The sequence below is a fragment of the Falco naumanni genome, chromosome 14 (assembly GCF_017639655.2).
Source record: "Falco naumanni isolate bFalNau1 chromosome 14, bFalNau1.pat, whole genome shotgun sequence".
Classification (NCBI taxonomy): domain Eukaryota; kingdom Metazoa; phylum Chordata; class Aves; order Falconiformes; family Falconidae; genus Falco; species Falco naumanni.
This window is the reverse complement of record NC_054067.1, coordinates 7,573,240-7,591,599: the sequence shown is the minus strand read 5'-3', so window position 1 is coordinate 7,591,599 and position 18,360 is coordinate 7,573,240. Positions and strand designations below refer to the sequence as shown.

The 18,360-nt window shown below is 46.3% G+C and overlaps 1 protein-coding gene across 2 annotated transcripts in view; it reads right to left on the bottom strand.

Moving 5' to 3' along the window:
- The window catches only part of TMEM255A (transmembrane protein 255A), a 28,223-nt gene that overhangs the window by 6,409 nt on the left and 3,454 nt on the right, over positions 1–18,360 (bottom strand). Inside the window, exons 2-7 of one of the 2 annotated variants that reach the window (XM_040614050.1) lie at positions 17,290–17,432; positions 12,747–12,809; positions 7,118–7,207; positions 5,146–5,208; positions 4,002–4,090; positions 1,125–1,287 (exon numbers count right to left, since the gene is read on the bottom strand). In XM_040614050.1, coding sequence (XP_040469984.1) covers positions 1,125–1,287; positions 4,002–4,090; positions 5,146–5,208; positions 7,118–7,207; positions 12,747–12,809; positions 17,290–17,432 — 611 coding nt within the window. The remainder of the gene's footprint in view (positions 1–1,124; positions 1,288–4,001; positions 4,091–5,145; positions 5,209–7,117; positions 7,208–12,746; positions 12,810–17,289; positions 17,433–18,360) is intronic. The other variant, XM_040614051.1, reaches the window with a different exon arrangement.

Below are 18,360 nucleotides of genomic sequence, written 5' to 3'. Positions count from 1 at the left end.
CAGATTCCACAGAACAAACTGGCAATAGTCCACTGTATGCCAGCACTCAAACAAAACGACCGTTCAGATTGGATCTTCATGAGTAGGAGATAGAATCCATTAATTTTGGTTACCCTGTTACTCAGTGCATTTTGAGATAAGCATAGTTCAAATCCTTTTGAACTGCTGTTCACAGACAATTCTATACATCTTTTTTTTGCAGACATTTACAGGCCATCTGATGTGGCTCAAACCACAAAAGGCCATGATGAAGAGCTGGGGATGTGTCTCCCATTTTGTCTGATAAGATGTTGGTAAGACTGAAAGGAGCATAGGAAAATTCAGAGCTCTGAAATAAGGCACCCTTAGTGCAGGGCCCAAGATTTGTTTGTAAGAAAAACATATTGCCAGGACAATAAATGCTCTTTTCTGGTGTCTCATTTTGTATTAGTCTGAATGAGTTGCAAAAGACTGAAAAAAACCCCCAGATTTATCCGTTGAACATTAAGTTCTCCCCATTGATTTGTCCTCTGCAGAACAAAACTCTATGGAAGGTACAGGCAGCCTGATTAAGTGAGGGTATTTCAAAGGTCATGTTGTCAGAACAGCATTTTTTTCATTATCTGAAGTTTGCAATCTTTCACCTAGTTTTGGTCCCCAGTTCAGCCTCTCAGATTCTGCATAATGAAGAAATGAGATGGAGAGTTTCAGCCTAACACGGCTGCTTAAACAGTCTGTAAAGCTCAGAACCTTAATACTGCTATAAAATCAACAATTCATGAGTAAGCACCACACATTTCCTTGTAGAAGGTGATGCTATGAAAAGGAAGATCAGTTTTTAACAAAGAGCTTATTTTTATTCATCCTGGTATTGCCAACAGATCTGAGAAGATTCCTCTTGAAAATATAATCTCCCAATTCTATTCATTTTTTCTAATTGTGTTCAGGTGGTGACACCAGGTCAGAAAAGCAAATAATTTCAACTTTCTACTTACAGTTATTTTATGCCCTTCCTTCCAGTCTGGTTGCAGTGATGCATAGATCATTTGCATTGAAATACTAATAGCTGTTTTCATGATTATTTTAAAAAGGCAATTTGCCTGATTTGTTGCATTTAATGCACAGAGAAATTGGTACCATCTTACCATGTCTTTAAAGCCTCCAAGTATCGCTGCTGTAATGATCCCCAGGAATAGCCCCACTATGTTGAGAATCGTTGCCGACCAAAGCAAGTGGTAAAGGTGGATGATGTCCTGGCAGCTGCTGACATCAATGTATTCATAGTAGCCTCCAGAAATCTCTACTCTGCTAGGTTAGAAAAAAACCACCAACAATAATGATAAAAAAATGCACCACACATCATAAAACCTGCTGGACAGTTAAACGCATTCTGCAATTTAATGATAGCCTGGACCTAATTACTGAGGGAGCGGGGATGAAGCCTGCTAGATCCCATGCTTGTGGCATCTGAGATCTCCCTGCACGACAACAGCAGAAGATGGCTCCATCTGTTGTGAAACAAGTCCTGCAAGACTTGCAAATACCCAAATGACCTTGAGTCTGAACCTGCCTCTGATTTTTACCATCTGAAATCTCCACAGAGATCCTGGAGGCTTCCCAAGGACAAACCGGTCTTGGAATTAACCAGAGAAATCAGTCCATGTCCAGAGGAGCGGCAGCTGCCCCTTAGGGCAGCACTGGCTGCTCTTCACAGCCACAAGAGCAGCGGGGTGGGACAGGCACAGGCCAGCACAGTTGGCCTCCTGGCACCGCAGGGCTTGGCCCCAAAGTGCATCCAGCTCAGCCGCCCCGCTCCTGCTGTCTGCCCCTTGCAGCTCTACAACGGCATGGGCTGGCAGCCATGGGACCCTGGCAGAGAGGCCTTTCTGCCCACGGTGTTAAGCTTTTCAACAGGAAGAAAAGAGATGGGTAAAACTGGGTTGAATCCACTTAGGTCATTATTTTGGAAAGGGAAGAGCAGCTCCTGCAACACATGGGCTGGAGTCTCACAGGCAGGATTCTTCAGTATTGACTCTGCCACTTGGGGAAACAGGCTGGCCTTTGGCATAGCTTACCAGATGTAGTGGGCTACAGCAAATTCTCCTTAAGAAAACATATTTATTGGGGACAAACAATAACAAGGGCTTACAAATGACTGATCTTCCAGCTCACATATGGGGTGAGGCTCAAACTGCACGAGGGCTTAGAGGAAACAGGGAAGAACAGGCTTGTATTTAAGGCCGAGAGCCAAGGAGATCCAGGCTCAGCTCCCCAGCAGACTCTGCAAGGCCTGCAGGAACCTGTCCCCTTTTACAAGAGCCACTCTCCTTCCCTCATTACTCATTTTTTGTTTCCTCCTCTCCTTTTTTCCGTATCTTGTGGCAGCAGGCCACTGCAGAAGCCATTGCAACAAGGAGACAAGGACTTGAAACAGAATCAAGGCAGAGCATAACCACACGTTGTAAAACCTGTATTAGCTTGCATGACCTCTGTATAACCTGAGCACATACCATGACTGCCTTTAACAATACAACCTGTATTTACTGTTTGCAAGAGCTTGTTCCTATGGAGATGTGTGAGTGTAAGGCTCCCAGCAAGCCTTGGTGTAGCACCAAGGACATTCAGCATTGTACAGATAAGTACAGCATGTACTTAGCAACTGGAAGAGGCTCAACCGATGCTGCCATAGCCAGGGTTCCCAGCATCAGGAGGGATGCAAGACTGCTGTCACTTTTTCTGTATTTTCCATCCTTTCCATAACATGTGAGCTAACCAGCTTTGAGTGTCTGTGTCTTTGAGATCCCAAAAGAGTCAGCACCTCCTCAGTACAGAACAATTGTGTGGTACTAAGCTAGACTGAGATGGTAACAACTGATAGAGAGGTGAAAATGGGTCACAGGACCCTCAACCAGCCAGGCTGTATGTGTGTGAAAAAATAAAACAACTGAAAAAAACCAGAAGAGTTACAAGCTTTTCTATTCCAATCACTTCTCTGTGTATCACTTTCTTCAGCTCGTAAAAAGGTATTGTGTTCTGTAAACTGCCATAGGAAAGCGTGAACTTCACCCATCTGCAGTGGCTTCCACAGAAACAAAGTCCTACAGAGACCAGGGATTACCCTCCCAGCTTGCAGAACCACCCCAGCTTGCAGAACCACCCTCTCCCAACAGAAGCTTCTGATCTTCCTCCACCACCATCAATGATTCAAGTGGGGGCCAGCCCAACTAAGTACTGTGAGAAATGCTGAGGCTGAAACAGCCCTGGGCAAGAGCCAGCGCTAAAAAGATCAATTTATTAATTGCTTGCTGACACACATTAGACACTCCAAATGATATAAGCAGCACATGCTATAAATTAAGTTGGTTTAGGCATAGTAGCCAGATCTAATGATGGTGTGATCACTACGCAGTGGCTCTCGATCGGTAAGCACCCTTCTGACTCATCTTTGCACAGTGCTGGTACACCTTCCAACCTCTTGTGACCATGAAAGATAATCTTTGGGCAGAGAGGACGCTGATTTATGAACACACAGGTGGCACCAGCCTGCAAACTCTCCTCCCTGTTACCAGGATGGGGAATGAAACAGTGACAAGGTGAGGAAGAACAGTGTCCCGGTTTTTAAATCTTCAGTCTTCTAAACCAAAATAAAATCCAGCGAACAAACAATGCCAACAAAGAAGGAAGGTGTTAGGACAAGGGACACTCAATAGGGGAAAAACTGGGGAAGGCACCAAGTGTGGAAATAAAGGAAATTCTGACCCTCTCCATTCTTCCAGCTGGGCTGGCCCAGAGCATGCTCACCCGTAGCCGGGACAGCTTTAGTGCATTTCATACCTCCCTTTACTTGGTATCTTTTGTTTAGGAGTCCTTGTGGCTAGCAACCACAGCTTCAGATACCTTTCCACAACAGCTGTCATTAACTGATACTTTGCTCCTGCCCTGTCCTGGCCGTTCAGACACCTGCAGACCAGCATGACCACTGCTCACCCTACCCACAGCTAGGAATGGTATTTTTGGCTTACTTTCCACAGTTGTACAGGTCACAGCAGAAGCAGGTGTTGGTTTTTATTTTCGGTGTGCAGGGCGCACGGCGCTGTGGGTGACAGATTGCCTGTGTGAATACAGAAAAAAATATATAAAAGTACATAAGGACATAATCACCAAACACTATTTCTGCTGCTATTTGGCCTGCTCTACAGGTAGAGATTTTGCACTGATCTCCAGATTAGCCCCAGGCAGACTTTTCTTTCCTTATCTTGCAGCACAGCTCCTACAAAGTACACAGTTACACTGGAATAAAGACACACTAGACTAGAAGAGACCAGCATTTCTTTTCACTATGGGGAAGTCACAGATAAGCACATGTCTGCGTTGGAAGGGCGTTGTGCAGCTCTCACAAGCAACCAAGACCTGACTGAACTAACCCACCACACTACACAGCAGCTCAGAGCAAAGAGTTGGCAACAGGATGATGCAAACTAAGAGCAAGATTCCCATATTGGTGAATAACTGACTAAAGCACCAAACTGTCTGTCTGTGGGTAGTAACACCCAAGTTCGCATGGACGGTCTTGGGGCTGAAAAGTAAATGGACCCCATGAATGCCACTGGGTAGTACTTTGCACATCAAGCAGACATTTTAATTTGGAATATAGTGGTTATTCAAAACTATTTGGGAACTTGTGAGGAAATCTCAGAGGGACTCTCAGCACACAGCAAAGGTAGCTGAAGATGTTCACACACACTATCAGTATGTAGCAGGAACATCCACCACCAATGGGCTTCTCTTTGGAGAAGACAACAGACAATAAGAGGTGCAGAGGCTGGTATATGTTGCTCATATCCATAGAAATTACTGCTGTCTGAGCTCCTAACCCACCATCCTGCTCCTGTAATGAATGCGCAGCTGCAAATCTAGAAAAACTGGTGTATCTTCCAATCCCACATCCCCTTCCTCTCCACCTGCTCCTTCACTAATGTGGCAGTACCAAGCATAGAGAAATTCACTTTCCAAGCCCTCCCAGCACCCTGCTCCTGCCCCAGACCCAGCCTCCCGCCTCTTCCTCACTTCCCAGACCTCTGGGACACCGGAGCAGCAGCCTAGCAGCAGGTTCCTCCACCTGCACCATGAAATTTGCCCCTTCCCAGAGACAGCACCTGCTCTCACCTCTGGTGGGGTGGTACTCTTGGAGTAGTACTGACATCGCCCCGCATACAGTGGCCTCAGATCCTGCAGACAAAAAAGCACCAGGCTTAGCATTGCAGCAAAATCAACATCAGCTAGCTGGCCTGGGCAAAGGGGCCAGGCTTTAGACAGACTCTGCTCTCACATCAGCATCTCGATACAGTGGCTGTTCTGCAACTTCCCCACCCACAGCAGCCCCCCCAAGCCCCAGGTCCCCTGTTTAACCCTGGTCCTTGGAGGCATGTGCTTGTTGCAGCTAACACAGGAGAATCAGGCTCTTAAGCCAGGCTTGTCTGGGTGAGGGCAGCCACCTTGAACTGAATGATTCATTCCTCATCCCCCCAGACACATCCCAAGGCTGCCTGACATGTTTTTGAGGGTTATTCATGCTGAATCATAACAATTTCTCATTAAACTGTTGGCGAATTTGTCTTTCTGGACTCTTCAGTGAGCTGTGGGAAAGCTCTGGAGGATTACCAATGGCTCAGCCTGCAAACATGCATTAATGTCTCACTTTGGGGCAGCCTGGTTCCCAGGACAAAACCTCAAGGAAAGCAATGCTGGATGTGCATCCACATCAGCGAGCTCTTCCCAGGAGCAGTCAGACTTGCTCCCTGGGCACCTGATCCAAAGCTCAGGGTGGCAGGGCAGCAGCAGGCAACAAGGGGAACACTATGTCCTAGTGTGGCAGGAGCACATCTCCAGCAAGACATTTTTGGACTGTTAAAGGGTGAAGCGAGGCCAAAAGCACGTCCGTTCATCAAGAGGCAGAAACCAGAGCCCTTGTCATCCCAACTGCTCAGTTCTGGCTGCCTCAGATATGCAGAAGTCCCCAGGGCCAGACCGGAGGAGATGCCAGCTCATGCCATTGCCGGACCCATGAGGTCAGCACCTAAAAATCCCAGAACAAGTCTGCAGGGCTCAGACCCGCGTGACTACGATCAGGAGTCAAACGACCTTCACCTTTTTATCAAAGCTAATGCTTCACACGTCCTCACAAGGGACATCAGAGATAGCCAAGACTTGCTGGTTGCATCCAGACAGACAGAGACCTATCATGCAGCTGATCGGAGCAGCCCTTTGCTCTGTCAGCAAATCCTGCCATCCAGATGTCTTTCTACCATTGGAATGCTCAGAGGCAGGAAACAGGAGCCAGCTTTACAAGAAGAATAACAAGCCAGCTGACATGGGGAGTTTCTACTTCATGGGTAATTCTGACCTTCTGAAATTCCTTCCCATTCTGATCACAAATAAACCCCAAATCTGTCTTTTTAATCCCATTTTGAGAAATACCAAAAAAAAAAAAAAAAAAAAAAAAAAAGTCAAACTGCAGAGTTGCAGGACAAAAATCTGTTTGCAGTTATAAATGTCAATTAAAAGGCTTAAATGGGATTGTGGTTTTTAATTTCTATACTGAAATATATAACCGAAGCTTTTGCATGTCCCACAACTAGCAATTGGTCATGACAGCAGCAGCTCGTATATGTCATCAAATGGAAACTGAGAACCTACTGCAAGTGCTTCCTGTTCATACTGTAACACTTTAATGAGCTTCATATCAAATTGCTTCATTCTAGCACAACGGTAGATGCAGCGGTTCAATCAGCATTAAGAACTACCTCTGCTAACATTTAAAATACCATAGGTGTTACTGCTCATATACTGTCCCTGGGCAATAGCTGTAATTCACATGACATCTTAGTTTTGAGACTCAGTAAACACATAAAGCATACATAAAAAATAGAGCAAAGTTTTAAGATCTTAATGCTTGCTGCTAATTTCAAAAATATTTTTGAAAAAACGGTACATTTTTCTAAAGCATATGATTTAAAACAGCATTCAGCACATGACACATTTACAGGGTTTGATGTGGCCTGACGGGATTACAGAGACCATCACTTGTTTTCCTAGATTAAAAGCACTGCAGGACCTGTGTTTTCCTGGAGGCACTTACTATGTGTCTGGCAGCAAAGACGCCGTCTACTATGGCACAGCAGAATGCAGCAATGACGCCAAAGCTGATGAACACGATCGATGCAACCAGCTGAGAAAGGAAAACAAAACAAAGTATCATCTGCCTCTCCACAACCAAGTGTTTCATGCCCTCTCCACAAGGATATAAACCACAGTCAATACACCCTCAAGCAATCAATGACCCAAATGTTCGCCCAGGCTACACAGACTGGTCTCATTGAAGGCAGCGGGATGCGCGTCTCAAAGGAGAGCGTCTGCTCCTGCAAGGCAGCAGTAGAGCGTTGTGCCAGACTGGTTCTCTGGGGACTTGATGTTGTAATGCAAGTTTTTCTGTGAGTCCAAAGCACTAAACTTAGGCGGAGGATACACCTCCTCTTCTGGTTGCTGCTGCTGTCCTTAACTGTTCCCTGGAGAGAAAGGAGGGGATTTCTTCTCTCCCCATCCCGGAGTGCTGTGGGGAGCTGCTCCAGTGAACACTTCCCCGTGTCCTGTAAGGCTGTAAGGACATGGGAGGCTGCTGTGTGCAGACCTCTCTGGTGGGACTGTGCCTTCAGGAAACAATGCTTTCACACAGGCATAAGCACAAAGCTATGAGACCAGAAGACAGGCGAGCAGCCTATGCCATCGTGTTGTACACCCTCACGGCAGCCTGGCTGGGCTCCTCAGTGCCAGGTTGCAGCGAGCGCAGCCCACGGAGCCTCCCCTCTGGCCTGGAGGAGCTGCAGGATCCAGATCCATCTCCACCTTCAGCACAAGGAGGGAAGCCAGAAAGGCCTGATCCGTTTCTGCACCCATCCTGCCCATTTGTAAAATTAGGGTGAAGGCATTCAGAAGGTAAACCAGAAATGCTCAAACCCCAACCCCAGCATGAGAAAAAGCCTCTCCTCCCACTAAACACTTTAAACACCACCTCTGCCAAGGTGCCAGTGCTCAGCTGAGGAAACCATGTGTAAGCGCTGACATGACCCCTCTCCTTGCTCCCCAGCAGCCAGCTTATCACACACACAGATCCTAATCCCCCTCACCAAAGCACATCAGGAATACAAACAGGGCCACGGAGGGGTGGCAAGCGTGGCATTCGGACAGAGGTTCACAGAGACATAGCTTGAGGAACAGCAGTATTTCCATTTAAAGAACTGGAAACTTCAGTGGGTTTTTCCCTGGTGGTTTTCCACTCCAGCAATCACAGCCTTCAAGTGTTGGTCACTGGCAGCTGTTAAAAACTGCTTTTCCACAAGTACAAGGGTGACTCTTGTCATCGGGAGCTTTGAGTGACAGTAAAAAATCACTAATAGCACAAATATAAAAGTAATAGTTAGCTTGGCCAGTGCTGATAGATACCTCAGGTCTCCTGGCACCGGGGATGTTTGTTTTAAAGCTCCAGGTGCTAAGTTTGCTCTAAAACCTTGGTTCCTGCCACTGCACAAGGCTCAAGCTCCCCTTGACAAACACAAGCCAGAAGGATCCTAGATGCATTTTGAAAGCATCTCAGGATTTTTAGGTTAATCACACTGTTTTTACCTAAACCTCCCTCAGTGAAAACACACCTTCCTCCAGCAACATCCATGTGCAGACCAGGCCAGCTTGAGCAATGACTGGAGATGCAGGAGGGCTCACTCGGGACAGTGGAAATGGTCCCTGTACAATTGCTTACTTCAGTCGGCTTCCAAATGAGAAAAAAATAAATGGTTTTCTAGATAAGGCAACTATTCAAGATGTACACTGCCCCACTGCAAATAAGAACTGCAGCAGTAGATAGAGCAGACCGTGAAGTTAACCCAATGACCATACAAACAACTCACGGTCACTAGTAACAAGCTGTTACTGGAATATTAGATGCTGTGCCACGAAGTACTTGCAGATGGCAGCAGGTGACAAGGTTTCCACGATCAGGTCCTCTGCTGGGACCCTGTTTCTGTCAGCTGTAAACACCAGCATTTCCTCCCCACTCAGACCCACACCACCCCCACAAGTGGATCACAACTTGCACTACCCATTACAGCAGCCACCCACAGCCAGTGAAACCACACAATGGGGGAAAAGCACAGCTTCTTACAGTCTTGGTGGAAGAAATGGGATTTATGGCTTAGGTTATTTTGTAGCAATTTCTCTGTTGTAGTTTTTATCTGTACTGTCCTTTGTTTCATACGTATATGAAAGAGGATACTCTCCCTAAATAGCATGACCCTTGGAGACGGGATATGAGCAAAGCACTAAATATATACAATTAGGGTATTTGTCAGTCGCCCCTGCTTGCAGATAGGAGCTGCTAATATGGTTATTTAAAATAATGCAAGGTTAATGATGATACTTTCGTAACAGTCCTACTAGGATACAAGGATCTGGTGTTAGAAATGGGTTTGCTCACTTCATTTACACACAGTTTCCTCTCTCTCAGCTGGTGAAAGAAAAGCCTGAAAACCAAACACTCAGAATTTATACTGAAAAAATCAAACAGCAAATAAACCCACACAAATTAATTTTAAAAACCCCATGGTTTTCAACTAATCTCATGATTTGCCAAGAAGATTTTTTTATTTGGGGTTGACAATACTGTTACTATAGCAAGTAGAAATCCCTCTCAAAAGCCAAATGCTAACAGTGATTGGTCTTTGCTCATCTGACTCCTGCTGAAGTTAGCCACACCGAGCAGCATTCAGTCAAGAAAAGACAAACTGGGTTCAAGATAGCGCAGGAACCACAAAGCAGGAGCGTCCTGGGCTGAGGTTCCCTTTAGGTCTCGGTCCCGCGACAGATGGGCCGTGAAGCTGGTGGTTATTACTTTTCCATGGCACGGACGACTGTCACAAAAGCACATAAAATGCTGACTCCTCACTTGAAAACTGCTGAGCAGGCAGCTCGGGTATAAGTCAGAGCTGCCTGCAGTGCCAGCAGGCAGGCGGGCAGCTGGCCCTCCCTGGGGGGACGAAAGCTCTCCCTTAGTGTGACAAGGGAGAAGTGCAGACGTGTGGCACGAAAGCCAATACACTCGGGTGGGAAAAACAAGAGAGGTCTATTCCTGTCGGCAGGCTGGAGAAAGCGAGGAGCATTGCTTCAGGTTAGCTCTCCCCGTCAGCCACACTGGCTTGCTCAACTCCTCACGCTCCCCGGCCACCTCATGGGCAGAAACACGCACTGGAACATGGCAGCAGAAGCTGCTTTTATCTCTTCCTGATGATGGCAGGGAGCAACTGCGTAACCGAGCTTGCCTTTTAGCAAACTAGGACACTGGGGATGTTCACAGAAAATAAAAAAAACAATAATCCTGCACTGCCAGTGGCATTATGGAAACACGTAATGGAGAAAGCTGCCACTGTAAAGCGCTCCTAGGGAATGAGGGGATGTGCTAAAGCATGGGAACAATAAGTGACAGCTACTGCATGTCCTTTCTGTGGTCAGAGCAGAGACATACTAGCTGACAACGGAGGCAGCAGCGATGCAGTCCCTGCAAAGCTGGGTCATGCCTGCTTTTTAGGGCACAAAACAATAGAGATATGAAAAGAATAAACATGGGTTAACCAGGGCTCTTCAGATAAACAAACATGTCAAGTCAGAGCCATGCTGTCACTCAAGACAATCCTGTGAGGAATGCAGGACTGGCGTAACATGGTCATTGCTCAACCAGACCCTGACATGCTGCTGATACATGATGAGTAAGAGGCTTAGAAACCGTGCTAGGACAAAACGACCAGGACATCTTGCTCTCGCACAGCCATGGTGAAAACAATAAAAAACATCCACTGGGAAACCCACCTCCCCCGCACCATGACCGACTGCGTGAAAGGCAGTTTTCCTCTCCTACAGGCTGTGCCTCACCCTGCTCTGCAGGGAGCATGCTATTTGCAAAGCAAAGGGCAAGGCAGCCCAGCCCAGCCTCTGGATCAGGGCAAGCAGATATTTCTCCCAACTCTGAAGCTTGGCAAATGTACTTTAGCCTCCGTCAGCAGCAGACCCTGCTAACCTGATCCCTGAGCCCCCCGCAGAGCTCCATCTCTGCAAAAGCAGGCAGCAGTGCTGGGCCAGCAGGACAGGCTGCAGGGACAGCATGATTGCCCCTTGGCCCTATCCAACCTCATACAAGGAAGGATGGAGGGATCTTGCTGTCAAAGCATGGGGCAGCCACTGGGGAGGAGGATTGCAGCCACTCTCCCAGGAGAGCCAGGCAGAGGCAGGCATGCCCACAGGGCACTCCGGGAGCTGGCCTGTACCTCCCTCACATGCTACCTCTAGCCAGGCACATGCAACAAAGCAGAGAAAACAGGCTAGGAAAGACTGGGCTCGAACAGCCTGCCGGGACTGCCTCAGGTACCATCTTCTTTTGATCTCTCTCTACTCAAACCTTTTGACAAATTCTCCCAAAAGACTTCCTCCCACCCTAAGTCTTGTTACTGACACGTCCAAGCACTCCAGCCAGCCTCTACCTTCAAGCGCAGGCAGGAAGATGAGGGGTTTGTGAAACAGTGTCTGCAAGACACATTTAGGGGCCATCAGAGATCCAGGCAGGCCCACACAAGTCTCCTGTGCTTGCCAGAGGGGATAATCGGGGCCATCTTTGTCCCCACTGCACAGGGAGACCCCCCTCCCACCCCAGCACAAGCTCGGTTGTGATCATATCGTATCAAGCACTGGCCTTATCTGGTTTGTATTATCTGCATGTTCACTGCCCACCTGCTCTCTTCCTAATGTTGCTCCCATGGGATGGGGCACCAGAGACCTGCCCAGACAGTGGCTGCCCAGCCCCAGCCTATAAAAGCCTCCTTGCAGCACAAGGAGGGAACCAGCGAGTGCTGTGGTCTGCACATCTGGTCTAGCCAGCACCTTCTGTGCTTCTCAGGTCCTCAACTGCTGCTCTACAGCATGCAAAGTTTTTTGGGTTACCTTCTTACTTGAAGAGGTGTTTGGAAACAAAGACCAGCAACACACGTTAATCAGCAACACTGGAAATGTTGGTTGTGTTTCAATTACACCAGCCTTCATGCTTTTTGTCATGTCCGTATCTTGAGTGACTTGTTCTCTAGACATATTTAGAGCAGAGAGCTCTGAGCACTCCTGTCCTCAGGAAGGATTTTCTGCTGGGCCCTTTAAGGGTTTTCACCTCCAGTCTCTGGGCTGGCTGTTATACCACCTGCTTGATCTTCTTCTCTGTCCTTTGCTTAGAATAGAAAGTGGCCATTTTTGCAGAGCTCCAAGCCTCTGATTTATTTTAAAAGATTTTAAGTAAATGTATTATGTTTGTGTTATTTATCATATTATGTATTGCATACTGTTACAGCTCAACAGGAAAAGCTCTGGGCATGAGTCGGTGAAGCACTGACTATCCTGAAAACTCCAAACACGCAATGTCAAGCCCTTTTAAAAAAATCCCACTGAGTTCAATGAGACTGTGCTACCACTTTGTGCTACCTTGAGTGTTTTGGTTTTGGGTTTTTTTATTATTATTTGAAAATATCAGGGTTAACAGCCTTGTTCTCCTGGGCTGCCAGAAACCATCTCTAGTTATAAAGAGGTATGCAACACTACCTTGGGAGAGTTAGGAAAACAATACTCTTTACATACAAAATTTGAGTTACTGTCACTTTTTTAAAAAAAAGTTGTTATAATGAACTTACCATTTGCCTTTTGTTTTCTATCAAGTTTGATCCAATTATTCCAAGAAATGACCCAAAACCAAGCTGCAAAACAACATATTGTTAGCATTTAGATCCGGATGATATCCAACATATTTTACATACAGACAGAACAAACACAATTAAATCCAGAAGCAGCAAAGGAACATACTGCAGATGTGTGAGCACTCTTCCTTCAGCAAGGAATCAGTGGAGTCTCTCACTAGCAGAAACTATCAAGTGCACCCCTTAAATGACACTAAAAGCGTGTGTAGAAACCAAAAGGATGAGTTCTGAATTCCATCCCCTCCCCAATGATGCTGAGAAATGGCTGGTGGATGAGGATATGTGCTGCTGTCTTGAAACAACCCTGTGAACACTCAGGAGCATCCAGATGCAAACCTAGCAGGGCTACATCACTAGCATGTGCAGGACCAGGCTTTTGCAACCTCACCAAGGGTGTGAGCAACCACCTCAGAGAGTTTTTTGACGTGAAGTATAAAATAGGGGAGAAATATACTTGGGAAAATTTAGTAGGTTTATGGCGCCTTTTGCTCCTCTCTTATTTTCAGGGGTGAGGATGCATCGACAGGGTCTTCTACCAGAAGAGCTCACGCCAGCCCAGCCAACAGAATAAACTACTCCAGCAAAAGCATCTTTTCTTGCCCCTGTTAACTGACAACACTGTTCTTATTTCAGCTCAGTGAAGTCAGCCAGGAGTGCAATTTCCCACCTCCTTTCTCCATAGCCCTAAGCTATTTAGCTACACTAAATAGAAGTTTCTAGGACAGAGCACACCTCAGCCAGGCCAGAAACAGGGACTTCAACCAGGAACCATGGACTGCAGGAGCAGATGCAGAAGTACTTCTGTGTCACACTGAGAAAGGTCTTTGATCAGTGTAGAGCATATTCAACCCCACTTCTATGGGTCAGCAAAATGAGAAATGCTGGAAAAGTCCTACAGATGGACTGGTCATATTAAGCAGGTAAAAATCCAGTCAATGGATTAGGGGGGCAGTAAAGATCTGGGTGAGGATGCCAAATAACTGGCCAGCTCCTCAGGAAGCAGAATAAGGCATGAGACAAGCTGCAGTGATTCAAGAATGAGTCAACTAACCTGGAATCAATACTTTAAGATCCAGAAACAGAAAACAAAGGTTTAATAAATCCGATACCAACAAGCAGAGGCACGTGCAGAGATCAGCAGACGTAAATGTGATGAAAAGTTGGGCTTGATTCTTCCCCTGCTCTGCTTAAGCCCAGTACCATTTGGTGCAGTGCCACAGGCAGCAAGGGCTGCTGGCTCCAACGGCAGGATTAGAGCGGAGCAGCCTCAGGCTGCTGCTTCCCGTCTGCCTGCCTTGCACCCTGAGCTCTTGGAGACCGTTGTCCCCACATCAGGGACAAACTACCGCGGTGGGAAGCACAGCAATGAAGCCAAGTGCTGCTTAACACTGGGGCAGCAGGCAGGCACGGTGCAGAGCCAGGGGCACTGCTGAACTGCCCCAAACATATCTGCCAGTCCTTCTGGGCTTATTACTTTGCTCAGCTTAGGCAAGCAACAACCCCCACCTTCCCCAAGTAACAGGAGTTTTACAGCTCAATTCCAGTCCTCAAACCTGGGGGATCCAGGCATTAACAGCGACATGGATCTGGTGATGTTCAGCAGTAAGGAAGTTGTGTAGCAACACACACCTAAGGCAAATGCTCAAGAAACATGTTTTGCCCCCTTTGAGCTTGATCCAACACGTTTAAGAGAAATGTCCACGTGGTGTTTCGAAGCAGCTTCAAACCAAAAGGTGAAATACTTAAGATAATTCAAAAAGAAGAAATTAGAGCAAGTCTGTACATCCAACAGGTGAAGACCAAATAAATCAGTGGATTTTCATTAATTAATAGGAATTCTCATTGCATTAATGGGAAAACCACCCTTTCTTCGACAGATGGAACAGAGAGATCTTAGTAATCTGCATCAGTTGTATCACTTATTTTCTGGTGGATATGATCCCCTGGGATGTCTGTCTGAAAAGAGGACAGGACACAAAATGAAAGTGATTTTCCAGAGTAAAGCCCCAGGCTAACACGCTTGACAAGGAACCATTGCAGGAGAGGTTTGCCAGTCAAAACCTAAGAAAGGTCAGTCATTTACTCAGATGCTGGAAGCTGGTATATCTTGGAGACTCGCTTCCATAAGGGTGCTTGCCCTCTGCACCTGGTTGTTACTCTTGTCTGCTGAGCATCGCTGTTACACTCTGGGCTTCCCAGCTCAGTCATCCAGCCACAGCTAAGGACATTACCCAGAGGTACAGCTGCGGTGTTCACAGATGTAGTCGTGAAGGTGTTGTGGTCACAGAGGAGGGTGAAGGCAGCCTGGCTACAGGACATGTCATTGCACCCTCTGCTTCAGCTCCTCCAGTTGTGTCAATGAGGAATTGCACTGTTTGGGGGGAAAAAAAAGAAAAAACAACCCCCCAGAAAAACCAACCAAACAAAATCCCACTGATGTGTGGAAGGTCTCCAGTGTCCTTCCTTGGGAGCAGAGGCCTGGGAAGACAGTCCCGCACATCAGACAGCCACTCTTTTCATGTTTCATCCTTGCACAAGAGGTGCTTGCCCAAGACACACAAGTTAAAGGAGGAAAGAACAGTGCATTAGGCACGGCAGTGTTGAGACATCTGATGTCCCAGAAGATGATCCCACCCACAGATCTGGTCCACAAATGGAGAAGTCACCCAGCACACAAAAGAGACTTCTGTCTCTATCTTTTGCTTACCGATGCAGGGTACTCAGAGCATGACTAACGGTGGTGCACCTCTAACGGTGCACAGAAACCCCTGATGGGGATGCATGCAGGCCTAACATTCACGTGAAGTTCTGGATGACAAGACCTGCAAGGAGCTGCTTCTTCAGGACTGTGGAAACTACCAGCCTGGGGACAACTCACTGAGTACCCATCATCACAGCAAGCCCTTTCTCCACAACAAAGGGAGAAATCCCAGCTTGTTACGAAACACCAGCTATTTTAAGCACCTGCTAAAGCATCCAGCAGTACACTGAAATGTTTTCCTGTGCAGGGAGAGAGGTGAGGTCATCACACATTTCCATACAGCAGATTAATGAACTAACAGAGACGGAATTTGGTGACAAACACTGTCAGGGTGCCTCTGAATAAAGTAACTCAACACCCTTCCCAAGTCCAGGAATTTGTTAATTCCTTCAGTAGACTGAATCTTAGAAAAGCGTGAGCGATGCTGACATTCCCAGAGCATAAATAGCACAGGAGATGTCAAGGAGACATGAACAACAGGCTCTACCCGTCTGCATCAGTCTGCAGGACCTGCTCTGAAGCACAATGTTCAAGTCAGGCTGACGGAGCATATGCTAAGTGTGGAGAATTTGAAGCCAGCCTGTCACCTTTCTCAACATCTTCCTTCTATAATTCTCTTTAAAAAAAGATCAGGCCTAAACGGAGGAGTTACTGGGACAAGCCAGAAAACTAATCCTAAACCAGAGTCTAACAATGTTCCACTCTAATGGCTGGAAAGGGGCTTTCTTCAGTCACAGAAGAGCTTGTCCACAGAGAAGTATAAACGTCCTTGAGATAGCAATGTGTGGCAAATAAATCAAACCACAATAAGGCAAGAACAAATCTCCACCTAGTTACCTGGACTGATTTTAAGCCTCTGACTTCATGGCTTCAAACCTAAATGCAGAGCACTCCACACTGCTGCACCAGGGGCCTCTAGCTGGGGGTCTGCAGTTACGCTCAACCTGCTAAGACCCCAAACTTGGCTCAGTCCTTTTTGGGCTTCTTTTTGAGCACATCTCAGACACGCACCAGAACAGACCTTGCTTTCCAGCTAGTTTTAGACCTCTGCGCATAGCAGGAGGGAATGATGTACTTGCCCCTTATGCTTCTGCAGGAGATTATACATCTGCTGGCAAGAAGGCTGGGCACCATCAGTCTTCTCTAATTTAAGCTATATGAAGCTACAAGATTGTCCTTTCCCATTTTCATCTGTTGATAACAGAAAAGAAGAAATGGATGTGCTAGCTGCTTTGATCTGCATGCTCCCCTGGCAGGCTGCCACAGCTATGCTAATGTGCTTCTCCTCATTCAAGAACGCTGAATTGTTAAACCCTTCTGCAAATGAACTTTCATGAACAGCATTTCAAGACCTGGTCTCTCAACTGCTCTTGGCACCTGTGGCCCTCCTTTACCTTACTTCTGTCTGGGGTTAATGTGATGTATGCAAACAAAGAAGTTCTAAGGTTGCTTTGACTGACATAAGAGCTATTTATCTGTCTCACTGTTAACTCAAAAGCATGTCATTACCTAAGCTCAGAGGAAGCTGCCACTTGGATGGGATTTCTGCATGGGAATGAGCAGCAGGTGCAAAATAATAATAAAAAAATTAAATCAAATGGCAATGAAGTAGCTGAGCATAATATTCAGGACAAGATCACCCTTTATAACATTTGCAGCATTACAAGGGATTTTGTAGGCAATAAGTTTTCTAGACCTACCTAGGAGTTCTATACTTACAATAACCCCTGGGTAATAACCTCCAACAGTCACATTTTGGGTTCTTGTTGTAGCAGCTAGGCCCACCGTTAGAATTAATACTGACACAATGAGGAGAGTCACAGTTACGTAGAGGGAATTTCTTTTTCTTCTATTGAACGACCCTAAAAACACACATACACAACAGAATTTGCTGATTCCATCTGGGGACAGTCACAGTACCGCAAATTTCTCCTCCCACTACCAACTACATTGTGGAGAATTTTCTTTCTTCTAACTTGAGAGTATTTTTGGGTTTGGCTGTCACTTTTCACCTTCACTAACATGCTTTATCAAGCGTTACTAGGGCATCTGAATTCACATTTACTTATCATCGCTCTGACGTAGATGAAGAGAACCTTAAGAACTGTAACTTTGCAAAGCTCCTTTGGATACATCGAAGCCTCCCAGCCCCTCTGGCCTGGGGCAGTTGAACTAATGAGAAATATTACCATTAAGCATTTATATGTTTTCTGATATTTTACTTATAGCAAGCTAAATAACCACACTGTATGCCACTTGTTCTGAGGAGGAAAATCTGGGCTGCAGTCATGTCATAGGGCATCCATAATTTTCCATGTGAAATCACCAGTAACAGCCACTTCTCCTCCTCATATAGTATCATCCTCTACATTCAGCAAGGACCCAGGTATTTTTAGATGCTTGAATAATGAATTTGTGGATTAGTGAAACTCATCTACAGCTGCCTGATCATGGTTTTTTTTCCTTTTATATATTTATAGATCTCCCAAATGAGCATAAATATAAAATACTGATTCCAACAGCCAAGAGGAAAGCTGGCTGCAACGTTACGTTCAGCAACATCTTTAGGCACGTTTATTTAATGTGTGCTCTGCCATCTTTGCATCGCTTTGTGGGACAATCCTTTTGATTATATTTCATACATTATGTAGACATGACCCAGCACCTACAAGAGCAGCTGGTAGGATACCAGGCTGTAATGGTCCCTGCCGTGCTCCCTGTGGGCTGCTGGGGCTGTCTTGGATCCCATCCCCATGAACAGGCAAAGGTGTTTCCCACCCCAGAGGCTCG